General features: G+C 48.2%; 1 protein-coding gene across 1 annotated transcript; it reads right to left on the minus strand.

Annotated features, from left to right (window-relative positions):
- Positions 1–655: 655 nt before the first annotated feature.
- On the minus strand, positions 656–13,643 carry KDF1 (keratinocyte differentiation factor 1). The gene is made up of 4 exons (XM_074976531.1): positions 13,509–13,643; positions 11,823–12,934; positions 9,478–9,552; positions 656–8,655 (listed from the first exon to the last, which is right to left on the minus strand). The coding sequence occupies exons 2-4, from the start codon at positions 12,913–12,915 to the stop codon at positions 8,573–8,575; spliced, it is 1,251 nt and encodes a 416-aa protein (XP_074832632.1). The 5' UTR covers positions 12,916–12,934; positions 13,509–13,643; the 3' UTR covers positions 656–8,572.
- Between the last annotated feature and the right edge of the window lie 286 nt (positions 13,644–13,929).

Genomic DNA, 13,929 nt, shown 5'->3' on the forward strand with positions numbered 1-13,929 from the left:
GAGGGTTTTTTTGGCACAAGAGCTGTTTTTTCCCACAAAACCCACAGAGCAGCCAGCGTCCCAAGGGCATTCTGTCACTAGTCAACAGAATGCAGCATTTCTGTCAACAACTGTAACCTGCTTGCCCTGAGGAAGAGCGCCTCTGTCAGAGAGCGGTCAACAAAAAGCCCATCTGGGCACTCTGGGGGGCCTTCTGTCAGCAGAAAGAGCTTCCTGGACACTGGACAACCCTGTCTGCTTCCAGGTGGCTGTTGTGCTAATAGAGCAGCTGCTCTTTTGATCCACTTGGAGGTCTGCCCACAATCTGTCAACAGGTCTAGTGGAAGATGTCTTCTGACAACTGTCTGCTGACAAATCCCTGTAATCTAGACATAGCCTGAGGCAGGCTACCTTGCCTGCCAGCAGCCACAGCCCACTGGCTGTTCCATGTGGCTCTCTGGGCTGGGGGGTAAGGGCTTTGCAAACTTGCCACTGCCCCCAGCAAAATGTATCTGCTCTCGGGGCCAGTTTCTGGCCAATAGCAGGTGAGAAAATTTGCCAAAGTTGGGGGCAGCAGCCCAAGCTCTCCCCTGTCTGCAGCCCGAGGCACCACCCATAAAATGGATTAAGGCCGGGGGGGGGGGGGGGGGGGGTGACCTGGATCCAGCCCCTGGGCCATATGCTACCTACCCCTTGCCTAAGTGATGTGATGCTCTTGTGAAAGCAAGAACAAATGTTCAGCTGAGTTCACATGAATTGTGGACACTTCCCATGACTAGAAGTCATACTTCAAATGATGCAAGTAGGCTCTCAAAAACCATGTTACATCAGCTGAAAAACATTTCCACAGCTAAATTGCTGGCAGCGTGCAGTGTTTTAGACATCCATCTGTACAGCATGAGAACCTGGAGAGGGTCACAACCTTTTACCAGCTTTGCTACAAAAGCACAGCCAGTGCTGCCACCCACAGGCTAAGAAAGGTGCATTCAGCACACCTGTTAATACCAAACATCGTTCTCAAGCAGGTTTAACTTGAAAGGTGGTTTTTAAGATAGGATCACAGGGGCACTATGCCTCAGGCTCACTGTTCTGCTACGGATACTCACACAGGAAGCACAACACAATCACAGGTGCTGGAGTAGCCTAAGACAGTCATGCCTCCAAGCCTTAGAACTCTAGGAAACAGGAGCTGCCTCCATCCAGGTGACAGACAAGATCAGGAACAACAAAAGCAAACTACGCTCCATGAAAGATCGCCGGAGCCTTTGGTTTGAGGATCCACCATGACTCATTAGGTCAGCAGCGTCCTGCACCTCTTCAGCTATGTCTGTAGTGCAGCTGGAAGCAGGTCTTCTGAACTGGGGAGAGACTCTTGCTCATAGGGCTCAAGCTAGTGCTCTAAACCATATTGACAGGGTGGCCCTGACTCTCAAGCCCACTTGTCTACCTAAACTTGAGGGCCTGAGCTCTACCCCAGCTGCAACGCCCATGCTCTCTTGAGCACAAAAGCTCAAGCCTGGCTTGAGTCTGTGTGCCTGGTCTGGGGGGGGGGCTGGCTTTGAGGCACAGTGTAGACATATGTGCAGGGGGCTTCAGCCCAGCCCTTCCTGCCTATTTCAGCTCAGCCCTGAAGACACTTCGTAGAGGTGTTTCCAGACCGAAATATAATTCTTTCCCCCTTCCCCTTTCTAAAGCTAACCCCTGGCTTAGCCTTGTAAGCTACATGTTTATAAACAGTGCAGGAAGCAGCCCAGGCACAGGTACTATTTCATAAACCACTAAACACCACAGCTCTGCAGAGAGGAAAGTATTAAGCATATCAAATCATGGTTTACCAAAACAGAGGTTGCAGCTCCTGTTAGGAGGCAAGCCAATAAGGACAGGACTGTAAAAAGGTCTCTTTACCCACCAACCTTCCAGTATTTTCCTGGAGTTTCTAGGGACTGAAGATTAAGCTCCAGGAATATGTTCAATTAAAACTGGCAACTTGTGTCCAGAATCTGTTCATTCACAGGAAGATCAATGGCTCCTTGCCAACTTTAACAATACAATTGAATTAAATGACCCCTCAAGAGATCTGACGGCATTGACAAGGAGATTTCTGCATGAGGATGTTCTACAGTCATGCATGCAGAAAAGCAGAGCCAGGATGGAGATGCTACCAGGGCTGCTCAGGTCAATGACCTGCAGGGTACTGGTCTGATAAGGTCATAGCCAGGTGACAGATCGCAAAAATCTCTGATGCACACCCTGAGGTGGGTTTGTAATGGTGATTAAGATGCATGCTCAGTTGAAACTTGGTGTGTGTTTTATTAAAAGTCCCCCAAATCAGCAGTGAAATACAGATGTTGACTCAAGCGCCTAAAAGGAAATAAATTCACAGGTGCATTTTCCCAACCTAACCTCTGTACTACTGCAACTTAAATCAGCAGGATGCATGTTCAGCATGAAGACTCGTTCCTGTAAAATCCATAGATATTTATGTAAGGACAAGGCACAAGACAAGGGGATGATACCATTAATGTCTAGCTTCTTCCAGAATCAGACTCTTAACACCCAGATGTTAAAGACTGTGGACTTTCAACTAAGAGGGGGATCCTCTCTCAGGTGTTCATCTAGACATTGAAGGTACAAATGTTAAAAACAGGGCTACCTAAAAATCCCCTTCCTCCTTTATTGTTCAGCTCTTGGGTTTTTTTGTAGTAGTATTGCCCTAGTTCTCTAGTTCCCATTCTTTTTCCAAAAAGATCACTTGTCCCAGTCAGTGCCACTTCCAATCTTGTAACTTAGAATGGAGCCAGGTACAGCAACCAGCAACTCTTCCAACAGCAAAAAGATGTTACAAATGTATTGAACATGCAGGTATGAATGGGGAGAATGTGGCAGAGAAAATGCAAAGTGAAACTCAGGCTTGGGCATGAGAATCGAAGGCACTTTCAGTTGGTATTCTACAAGGAACCAAAAAGTGAGATGGATGCAGCACCAGATTTCATTTTAAACAGTTTAAGGGGGCAGCAGGCATCCTACTTATTCCCTAGAAATATTCCCAGAACTGCAATTACTGCCCCAGTACACAATGAAGGCTTAGAACCAAGGGCCAGCTCAAAATTCTTACATGGCTCGTTGAAGGTACTTCACCATGTGCATACAAAGCAGACTATTGGGAGCCCCTCAAGTTGTGAGCACGGCCTCTAGTCACGGCTGCAGTACAAACAAGCAGCATCCCGATTCACAGCTTTTAAGGTAGCCTTATGTATCAAAAATATGCCTGATCACTAATACAATTCTTTGGCACTCAGCCATTCCCCATTGCCAATTCAACATATGCCAACCCCAAGCTGACAAAACGGCAGGGAAGCCTACTCGGGATCCAGAAAGCAGCCTGAGAAGAGAAAGTAGCTCACCCTAGACCCCAGAGCAGCGTTTCTTAAATTATGTTCTGCGGAACACTGGTGTGCCGTGAACAACCTGCAGTGTGCCAAGAGCGTTTGGAAAAATCATTCCAAGTTTTATGATAAATAACCATTTTATGATTATCCTGAAACAACTTTATTGCTACATCTCACAAGATCGATGGTAGTCTGGCAAAACAGCAAGGTCGACTAACATTGGGCTAGCCTCCCCTCTCTGCTAGTCGTCTTCTCCTATATCTGTATGGTAATATAGCAACAACATGCAGCACATCTACATATTTTCTGTTAAAACTATATACAACATTACTTCGTTACTATCATCTCTGATTAAAATCATTTCTTTTTGTTTTTGCTGTATGTGTTGTTTTTTCTTTTTTTTTGACCTGACAAGAAAATTTTAAATAGGTGTTCCACATAAAAGTATTATTGTTCGGTGTTCCGTGGTCTCAGAAAAGTTTAAGAAACACTGGTCTACAGCAACTTTTTGTGAGGGAGATGCACTGTGATTAGCCAGCTGAAAGCTGTCCGAACCTCCCCAAAGCTGCTTGTGAACAAACCAGGATAATGAAGGCTTTTGGTAGCCGGTACCCCATTGCAGGACCCAGATGGGGCGAGCATTCAGAAAGCTGGCCAAAAGACAGCTTATGTTATTGCCACTCGAGTGTAGCTGGCATGTTAGTTCTACACACGCGTTGCTTTGGCTCACCAATAAAACAGCTTTGTTCACAGGCACATATTCCCTGACAGAGCCCTTCCACAGTCAAGACCCACTGCCAGCCTAGAACCAGGAGTTTTTTCTCCCTTTATTTTTTTAATGAAAATAAAGCTCTTTAAAAAGGAAGGCTGTCTTCCTGCAGGGTCTGACTGGTGCTGGGGGAAGACGACAACTTCACAGGCCTCCAGTTTAATGTCCTTTACTTAGCCTAACAGGCACCATCTTGTAACTTAGAGTGGAGCCAGGTGCAGCAATTAAAAAACTGTCAATCCAGCAAACAGCAACTCTTCCAATAGCACAAAGATGTTACAAATGCACTGAACACGCAGGTATGAATGGGGAGAATGTGGCAGAGAAAACGTAAAGTGAAACTCAGGCTTGGGCACGAGAATTGAAGGCACTTCAGTTGGTATTCTACATGGCACCATACTAATAAATGCAATGCAAATGTCTCCATCTGCACCTCCACAAAATCATCATCTGCAGGAGCAAGTGGGGCACTTTGGTCTCAATCTTACGCCTTTGGTGAAAGCCAGTGGTTTTCAAAGAATAGATCATTGACTATCAGGCACTGAGTCACCTTGCTGTAGGGTTGAACACATTCCCAGCAGGATGCTAAAGCAAGCTTTCTGTCTGTCCTGGCACTACAGCCTGTGCTATGCCCTGGAAGTGGCCAGCAGCAGGTCTGTCTCCTAGGTGGAGGGATAGGGGAGCACAGGGCTGTGTGCGCTACCCCCACCCCAAGCACCAGATGGGAACACTTCTGGGGTGTAGCATGGTGCCAAGACAGACGGCAAGCTTCCCTTGTTGTGCTGCTAACCAGGAGCCACCAGAAGTAAGGCCATGCCCCCAGTCCTCTCCCCTGCACCCCAAACGCATCATCCCCAATTCCACCCTGGAGCCCACATTCAAGTCAAAAGATAACTGCTGGGTCACAGACAACAGTTTTTGTCAAGTAAGTTGCAAGAAAAGAAGGTCTGGAGAGCACTTCTCTAAGTAGAGAGCCACGGCTCCCAACCAGAGCAGGGGGGCTGTGCTGAGAATCCTCGGCTTGATGCCAATCAACTTAGTTCACTCCAGACATACAGCAGAGGACAGCTCACAGTCATTACTGCCAGCAATCAAACAGCGACTTAGATGTAGACAGCTGCAGATCTCTGGTCAATGTGAAAGGTTCCTATCACCCGCTGACCCTGCCAGGGGACTGATCCCCCTCCTCCGACCAATGACCTTCCAAGCCAACAATCAGGTCTTAGTCAATGGCAACCCACTGTCACGAGGATGCGCCTTGGACAGAGGGAAAAGAAAGGTCTGGCACCAATTCGAATCCCACCCTCATTCCTTTGAAAAGGTTTATTACAAGGTAGTTACTCTATAAGCAGACACATTCCCTTGTCTAACGACAAGGCTGGAGAAAACAACTGGAGATCCTTCCATTAACCATCTCCCTTCCACCCAAAAAGAGGAGATTCAGGGCAGCAGGAGGTCTTCACAAGCCAGCTGTTAGGTGAGTAACTTATTTTAAAAAGACAAAACTGATCCTTCAAGTCAAAGGGTCAGAGGAACAAGAAGCTCTGATCTTTCTCCACCTTGCCCAGCTTCATAAGCATGTGGCTCCTCCAGATGGATTAACTGAGTACTAGATGGAGGTGGGGAAGGGAAGGGAAGGAGTCAAAATTGGCTCCACTCTAATCTCAGTTCTGTACAATTGTGATCAAGTGCCTCCCGTTATAAACCTTGCCCCCCATTTCCCTGCACACAGATAGCTCCCAAGAAGCTACTTTGTTTGCGCAGACCCTCCTTGCTCCCCAGACTGCATTAACTGGGGGAAAAAAAAGTATACAGATTTAATGCAAACACAAAAGTCACTTCTAGCTGGAGCACAGCTGCCTGCCAGTTGCAGGGCACAGACTCGTTTCCATACCAGACCTCCTTCTCTCCCAAGCCTTTCCACAAAGGGTGTGCATCAAATCAGCTTCTGGTTGACATTTAAAACATAATTAAATCAGGAAGAATTAAAAACAAAACAAAACAAAACAAAACAAGACTGAGTCAAACATACCACCGGTTTGCCAGTTTCAGGGGCTGTTTCACACCTCTAAAACCTGCTGTTTCATACATTGTCAGGCACTATCAGAATAAGGAGTAAAAGAAAAAGTATACGAACAGTTGGAAAAGTCTTCTATTGCATCTGGGCAGCAACAAATGGCAGTTCTTCCAAGATTGCTTTGTCATAGGAGTTACGTGGAACCTACTGCCCAGTTAGTCCCAGCAGTAAGCGCCAGGCCATGTGGTCATGTAAACGTGGATTTTAAAACGGAAATTTCTCCAAATACATATTTACTAGTTCAGAAGCCAAGAGTCCGCAAGACCCATCAACTGTAATATGTATTTACAGTCAGTCCTTGTTTTCCAGGAGTGCTTGTCACCCCTTTCGGTCAGGTCCTCACAAACTAGAGGGAGGGCTTTTTTCCAAGTGCGCATTTCATTGCTTTAAAAATAAAGCCACATGAAAAACAGACTCACCAGCACTTCAGTGGCCCCCATATTGCCAGACCATCCAGCTGAGCCTTCCAAAGGCAAAACACACAGCCAAACGTGGAAGAAGTTTCAAAGTGACCTGGGGTCAGTTATTCAGCTATTGTTGCCAAGCCAGCACTGATCCATGAGTCACTGTTTCTGACTTTCGAGTGATATAACTGAACGGAGCAAATAGGTCTGAGTGGGACTTAAATGTGGCTCAGGTAAATGTTCTGCTTTGTAAGGTTTCAGTCCACAGCTGGTAGCTAGAGAGGCTCTAATTAGTGAGCTGAGGAACTAAAGCTCTAGAGTCCCAACCCACGAGCTGAAGTCATATTCCCTTTGTTTAGGCACAAAAGTGCAGCCCAGACCAGGGCCAGAGCCCACCTTAGCCCGTTTGTCTCTAATACATTTGGATTTCATCACTAATGAGCATTTCCTAGTCTACTAAGGCACGGATGTGTACAAACAAATCTCATGGCTGGTCGTGTTTACATTCTGACAAACAAGCAGAGATGCTAACAAGGTTCAGTCCAAAGGCTTCTACAAAGCTGTAGCCCTCAAGGTCACTCAATTTGTTGCCTTTGGGGGTGGGGAGCGGTGCGTGTGTGTGGCGGGGGGGGATATTGCTTGTTCTTTTGTAGATGGATGCAGGAGAGCAAAGGCACAGCTCTTAGGAAAGAGGCTGAGCATGCCAAACGCCCATGTGTGAAGGGGATCTTGAGTCACATTTACACAGGAGTAATGAGCTCCCTACCTACACTTCATTGAAAGTTCCCCCAGAAAGTCCTTCTCCCACTCTTTAAAGGCAACAGCAAAGTTTTCCAGGGAGAATTGCTAAGGCACATTCCAGATCCAAAATACACAGGCAGAGTTACAGGAGGGATTGATTTGTAAATTTAAAAAAACCCTGTTCTTTCACTTACCTGCCAAGACCCAAATTCAGGGCTTCCGCCAATTCCTAATCTGACCAATGGCAATTTAAGTCTTGGCAGATGAGGGAAGGAAAAGCTGATTGGCAAATGAGTTACAGATCAACACCTATGACTATTTAACACCTCATGCATCACCAGACCAGCAGTGCTTTAAAGCTGTTATTCAATGATTGCACGGCAACTAGTGAGACAATAGCTGGGTCTCAGTCCAGTTAGCTGTCCAGATTGCAATTGGCACTAAGTGGCTTGGTAGCTTTGTGGGCACCCACAATAAGTCAGCAAAGCATTAAATGAATGCTGGAGGCTGAACAACCCTCTCCTCTCTGAAGCGGACCCTCCAGGACAGGCATAAGGCACTTTGACAAGAAAGCTTGTCTGGATACCGTGCAGAGTGGATTCAGGCTCTGGGCTTATTAAGACCAGCAACGGTAGGCAGAGATCTGGGATCTTAAACAGTTGCGTGTTCTTGTTGCCTTGGAGTTCACCTCAACAAAGCTGCTATAAATGGAAAGCCATTCCTAGGGAGGGAAACATCCACAAAGCCACACAACGTACATTAACACCTACAGCGATGGCAGGGTAAAAACAGTACAGCTGGTTCTCTGAGCTGGGCAACAGCTGAACGTCTGACATCTGGTTGGGTGCTAAAACTGCATTCTAAGAGTGCAAATAGAATATCAAGTTCCCACAGAGGCGGAACATGTTCCCTTTGTCAATCGCCCCTTGTACATCTTCTGGTTCCAAGACTCATGTCCCACTGAGTAAGTTCACCAGATCCAAGGGTCCATTTCCTCAAGTTTCTGTTACAGTCCTCAAAAAAGGAAAAAAATAAAAAAGATCCAATGCACCCCACGGATTCAGGGGCAGGTTGAACTTTAACAAGGGGGAAAAAAAGAATTAAAAAAAAATAAAGTGGCCTAGTACGTTGTAAATTAAAGAGATGAGAAATTCTGTTTGCCGTAAGGCCCAGCAACCTCTCCCCACACAGAGTGCTGCTTTGGTCCATTATCCTAACAGTAAACCTGAAGCAGCGGTGCTCCAGAAGAATCAGTCTCTGTGTCCTGGTAGGAGGAAGCTCTGCTCATTGGAGATCCTTGAGAAAGGGGGGAAAAAGAAGAGGGGTGGGGAGAGAGGGAAGTTAAGTTCACAAAGAACGACAGATGGCAGCAGCAAAATCCTCAGGAGCTAGAGAGATACAGCTGCCACAAAGGGTCTTCCGCATCGCTGGGGAAGAGAAACCAGCACAACACCCTCAGGCAGGGAGCAACCCAGAGTATCATAGGCAACTTTCAAAAGAGATCCTGTCACTTCACCTGCACCCAGGGGAACTAGCATCTCACTCCAGGTTGCTCTCTGATGCCAAACATTACAAGCAACATGGGAAAGTAACAGAGCCCAAGGCCTCTGCTGCTTCACTTCACTGTCAGTTACCTTCAGAATGGAGTCAAAAACCCCACCCTAAGTGTGGTTTCTGTTCCCTTCAAACTTTGGTGAGAGATTTGGGGCCTGAAACCCTCAGGCTTGGTCTCAGGCCCTAGGAGAAAGGTGTGTGGGGGAGAGGTAATAAAACCTGCTGTTTGTTTCATTCCCTTTTGCATCAGTGAGTCTGAATGAGGAGCATCAATAGGCTTGAACATGGATTCAACAGCATCACACTGCATTTCTGTAGCACCCTTTGTCCAGACATAAGCCACACAATACCCATGAGGTGGGGACTAGTCTTGTTTTACAGCCTAGGAAGCTAGGCCAGGTGCAGTAAAAGAGGTTTTGAGAAACTCCTCCACCACTCACGTATATCTAGGAACTATCCTGGGTCCTCCATTCAGTACCTGCCACACTCCAAAGTGACAGAGAGAAGTTGGAAAAGCTGTAGCTTTTGTTATCTCACTGACTATGAGCCAGACAGACATGTTACCTGCAGCACCGGCTCGCCTCATGTTCCTGGCTATTACATCTGCTGTGGTTTCCTCCGATATCTGCACAGCCAACTCTGGAAAGAAAATTCAGAAGTGCTAAGATGGGAAAGACTGAAAGTGCACAGGGTCCCAGGTGCAGACACCTGCCATTTAACATATTAAGGTCTCCTCCAATAGCCAGCATTATCCTTATGTATTCAGCTGTGTATCAGGGCTAAGTGTGTTACTGTATTCTTCAGATCTAAGAAATAGTCTAGTGCTGCTGACAAATATTTAAATACGACAAAGGAACAGCAAACCTAAAACTAAGTAACCAGCGAGCTGGACTACCGAACAGCCTTTCCCAATCACATCCAACACTATTTGCTTCCTCCAGAGCCCTAAGCCAGCATGCCCTGCAGGTTCATTCAGGTGTTTGGACACGGAGGGATAGCACATTCCAAGGTTAGAGGCCCTCTCCCGTTTCTTTTAGGGTTAGGCAGCACTTGAGATACTTGCAGGAAACGAATACTCAGGAGTCAGAAGAATGACAAGGGACAAGCTAGTGCACAACCTGAGTGCGCAGTCCAGAAACACAGCTGGGGAGTAAGTTAAGGGTGAGAGTAGGGGAAGGAAAGACTTTCTGGATCTGGAATCAACCAGGTTAGAAAACTCACATGTGGAAACCACCCCTGGCCCAGCCATCTCTCCAAGGCTGTTGGTAGAAAACAAACTTCAAATTTGTTACTGGGTTGGGAAAGTTCATTCATGCTACCGGCAGTGAAACTGAGTCTCCTTCGGCTAGAGCAGGGGTGGGGAACCCCCAGCCTGAGGTCTGGATCTTGCCTGCATTTGGCCTGCGAGGCTTAGGGCTCCCCTCCCCTGTATCCAGTCTGCAGCAGGGTGGAGCCCTGAGCCTCATGGGCCAGAGTCAAGCAAACTGTGGCCAGATCTGGCCCACACTGACTCTACCATGGGAGGAAGTGCTCTGCACAGCACTGCTGCTGTTCCGCCAGCCAGGGAAGAGGGAGGTGGAGTGGGAGCAGAAGTGCTACCTGAAGGCTTTATCCTGCTCATTCCAGCCAATCCGAGCAGCAGAGGGCAGTGACTTGGAGTGGTGGGAGGGAAGGCTCAGAGCCATGTGCGTCCCTGGGGTGCTGCACAGGTAAATTGCACCCCCATTGCCCAGACCCTGCAACCCCTCCCACCCAGTCCCTGCACCCTTACCCTGCTCCTGCCTAGACCCCTCACCCCCAGCCCACTCCTCCACACCCCTCCTGCCCAGACACCCCAATCTCTAGCCTGCTCCTGCACCCTCCCTCCCACCCACACCCCATACTCCAAGCCCACTTCCGGGAAGACGCCTCCCACACTGAACCCCTCAGTTTTGGCCCCATCCAAGAGCCTAGCGAGGCCCATAGAATGTAGTAACCCTAGCCCCCCAGGCTCACAGCTTGTGTGCAACGTGAATGGAGGCAGCGTCTCCCTTTTTAATTGTTTTTTGGGTTTTTTTGCTTCTCCCTTGTTTGGCCCCCAACTGATTTTATTTTTTTGGTGGGTCAATGGGCCCTCACCCAAAAAAGGTTTCCCACCCCTGGGCTAGAGAATGACATATAGGGAAGAAACTATCAGGAGGTGAACATTCTCCAAAAACAACATTGGTCAAAGCTTAATGAAAGCGGCCATTGTACGTTTACCCTAACCTGGGAATCGAAGCTGCGATTGATTCACTGGCTATTGATTTATCAAGTCTGCTTAGACATGATCAATTTATCTCGGGAGCACTGTCCCGTGGATGCTGGTACTTCATCAAAATGAGAAGAGGACCCAGCATTGATGGGAAAGCAGCCCTCCCCTGACCTTACTGCATGCAAGATACTGCAGTGAGTATGTTGACGTCAGCTGCACTATTTGTTTAGCTGACATAGATCAACAGAGCTACGTACTGTAAACAAGGCCTTGGCAGAAAGGCTCTGGGAAATGGCAGGTGCCAGGCTCATGACCAGAGTTTGACTCCTCACTTCCCAAGATGGGTTAGCGAGGAGCTCCAGGACCACCGCACAGCCAGGAGGGCCAGCCCCTTACAGCACTCAGCAGAAACCCTTCTGGCTGGGTAAAGCATGGTGCATTATCCTCAAGGGTAACAGTTGCAAAGGGTTCTCAGGGAGAAGCAGGAAGGGGTAGTATACTGAAGGGGAATGAGGGGTGATCCAACTCGGGAAAACAACCTTGAAGCTACAATTCAGTTTCCACCTCTGCTCTCTGCTCCCCTATGTCTGGAGTTCCCATATCCCAAGGTGAGTCCAGCTCCCAAGCAAAAGGAGCTGAACTGCAAAGCCAGTGCGGACAAGGGATTTGCACGTACCATCCTGACTGGGAATTAGGGACTCCAGCATGGTTTCATTGCCGCTGTCTGGTGGGTTTCCTCTGCTCGCCTTCTCCTCACGGCTCTTGGTGGCAGGGATGGAAATGTGGGGCCGGACTCTGCTCTTCCGGGTGCTGATCCGTATAATGCCTCGGACTAGCCTGCACTCAGCATCCTGCTCATCCAGGTTGTAGTCCTGAGTGATGCTATTGATCAGGTCTGAGATCTTATTGGTCTTCTCCAGGAAGACAGTGTCTGATGTGCATTTGGCCAGCTCATCAATCTGGTGGACACTGAAGAGCTCTGTCAGCTTCTTGAAGATCAAGACATCAATCTCTCGGCTGGACATAGAGCTGCTCAGTTCACTGAGGTCCAGATCCGACTCGTGGAAGGAGTAATACTCTTCCGAGCTCCGGTGACTGCTGTGAGGTGGTGGCTTTTCTATGCTGTTCCTGTGCTTCTCAGGCAGAGGCTCTTTGTAGCATGAATCTGCATCCATATGGTTGCCAGGGCTCCGGTTTGGATAGACAGGGATCCCCTTCAGTTTCACATCTGGGTAGCTGAAGCTCCCCATATTATTCTTTTTTATCTGGTTCCCATTCTTTTCGATCGGGGAGATGTTGGCAGGGCTGCTGCTAGGCACACGTCCATTTTGTTCTCTGTTTCTTCCCTCGTCGGTCAAAGTCTCCGTGTGCCCCAAGCAGGGGAGATGAGTGCTGCAATTCTTAAAGCAGCCCCCACAAGTCACTATGCAGCAGAGGACAGCCTTGGAGGCATTCCAGGCGTGAGACAAAGACACGCAGCACAAGCTCTGGGTCTGGGGAGCCTCTGCTGTGCCAGAAATAAACGTGATTGTTTCTGCCTCCCTCCCGCTGGAGTCCCTGAGGTCAGCTTTCCGGGCTCGCCTCTCCCGCGCTTGCAGTGTCAGCTTGCGGCCCTGTTTGAGTTCAGGTGTGGACTTGCTAACCACTTCCAGGCTGATGTCGCTCTCTCTGGATGGACTGATCCTTTGGGGCATAGCATCCTGGTGCGACAGGTTCACCCGGTGCTTGCTGATTACTTCTTGTGGGTATCTGGTTCTCCTGCCCAGCATGGCTCACCACCTCAGGCACCTGAAGAACAAGAAGGTCTCACGTCAAACCTAGAGACATTGTCACATGAGCTTTTGTCTCCAGACAGCATCTAAGAGACACCAGATAAGGATGAAACCTTATTCATTGAGCCCAGGGGTTCTCAAACTGTTGGTCGGGACCCCAAAGTTGGTTGCAACCCTGTTTTAATGGGGTTTCCAGTGCTGATGTTAGACTTTCTGGGGCTAAAGTTGAAGCCTGAGGACTTCAGCCTGGGGTGGCAGGGCTCAGATTACAGGTCCTACTACCCAGAGGCCGAAGCCCTTGAGCTTTGCCCTTCTGTCCCAGGTGCTGACTTCAGCTCCTACTCAGGACTGCAGGGCTTAAAATTCTGCCTTCCACCCTGTTCTGAGGTCGCATAGTAAGAGGGTCACAGTGTGATGCAGTTAGAGAACGCCTGTCCCCTGACCATGGCAGAATTGTTCCCTGCAGTACCTTTACTGGTGCTTTAATCCTCTCGTTTTACGTGTTGCTTCCAAAAGGAGGCAACAAGTCAAAAAGCAAACTTATTATTTTTACAGTGCTACTTTTAGCAGCATCAGCTTATCCCTACAACCTTCTGAAGATTCTTCAGCAGCACAGATGGCAGGAGCGTGAGACTCTGAAGCTGGTCAGAAAAGGAGCGGTGCAGTTGTGGGTGGTGCGGGCTGGCAGCTTTTCTTTACGCATCCTATCTTCTTTTGAACAATTTCCCTTTTGTCAGTCATTCTTTGGGATTAAACTAGGCTTGAAGAATAAGCCATGTCCTTTTCCAACCGCCTCAGTCCTAGAAGGAGATGACAACCAAATGAGCATCATACAAGCAGTTGATCAAGACAGCAAGCGCTAAGCTACTGGGTGTAAAGCACGTTCAGGGATTCGGCAAAGGTGGTGCTGCGGCTGATCGCGTTTGACAATCGGTGTCACAGGATGCACACAGCACAAACTGATTTTGCTTCTCCTTTCATTTGGATTGCAGGTGTTTTCGTAGAACTGAA

This window comes from Carettochelys insculpta, chromosome 24, assembly GCF_033958435.1.
Source record: "Carettochelys insculpta isolate YL-2023 chromosome 24, ASM3395843v1, whole genome shotgun sequence".
Lineage (NCBI taxonomy): Eukaryota > Metazoa > Chordata > Testudines > Carettochelyidae > Carettochelys > Carettochelys insculpta.

What these genes read in the sequence shown, in the direction of transcription:
- KDF1 (XM_074976531.1), bottom strand. Translation starts at nt 12,915, where the DNA reads ATGCTGGGCAGGAGAACCAGATACCCACAAGAAGTAATCAGCAAGCAC. An exon ending in CCTAATTCCCAGTCAGGATG is followed by an intron (nt 9,553 to 11,822) that starts GTACGTGCAAAT and finishes TTTTCTTTCCAG; the next exon opens with AGTTGGCTGTGCAGATATCG. An exon ending in GAGGCGAGCCGGTGCTGCAG is followed by an intron (nt 8,656 to 9,477) that starts GTAACATGTCTG and finishes CCCTTTCTCAAG; the next exon opens with GATCTCCAATGAGCAGAGCT.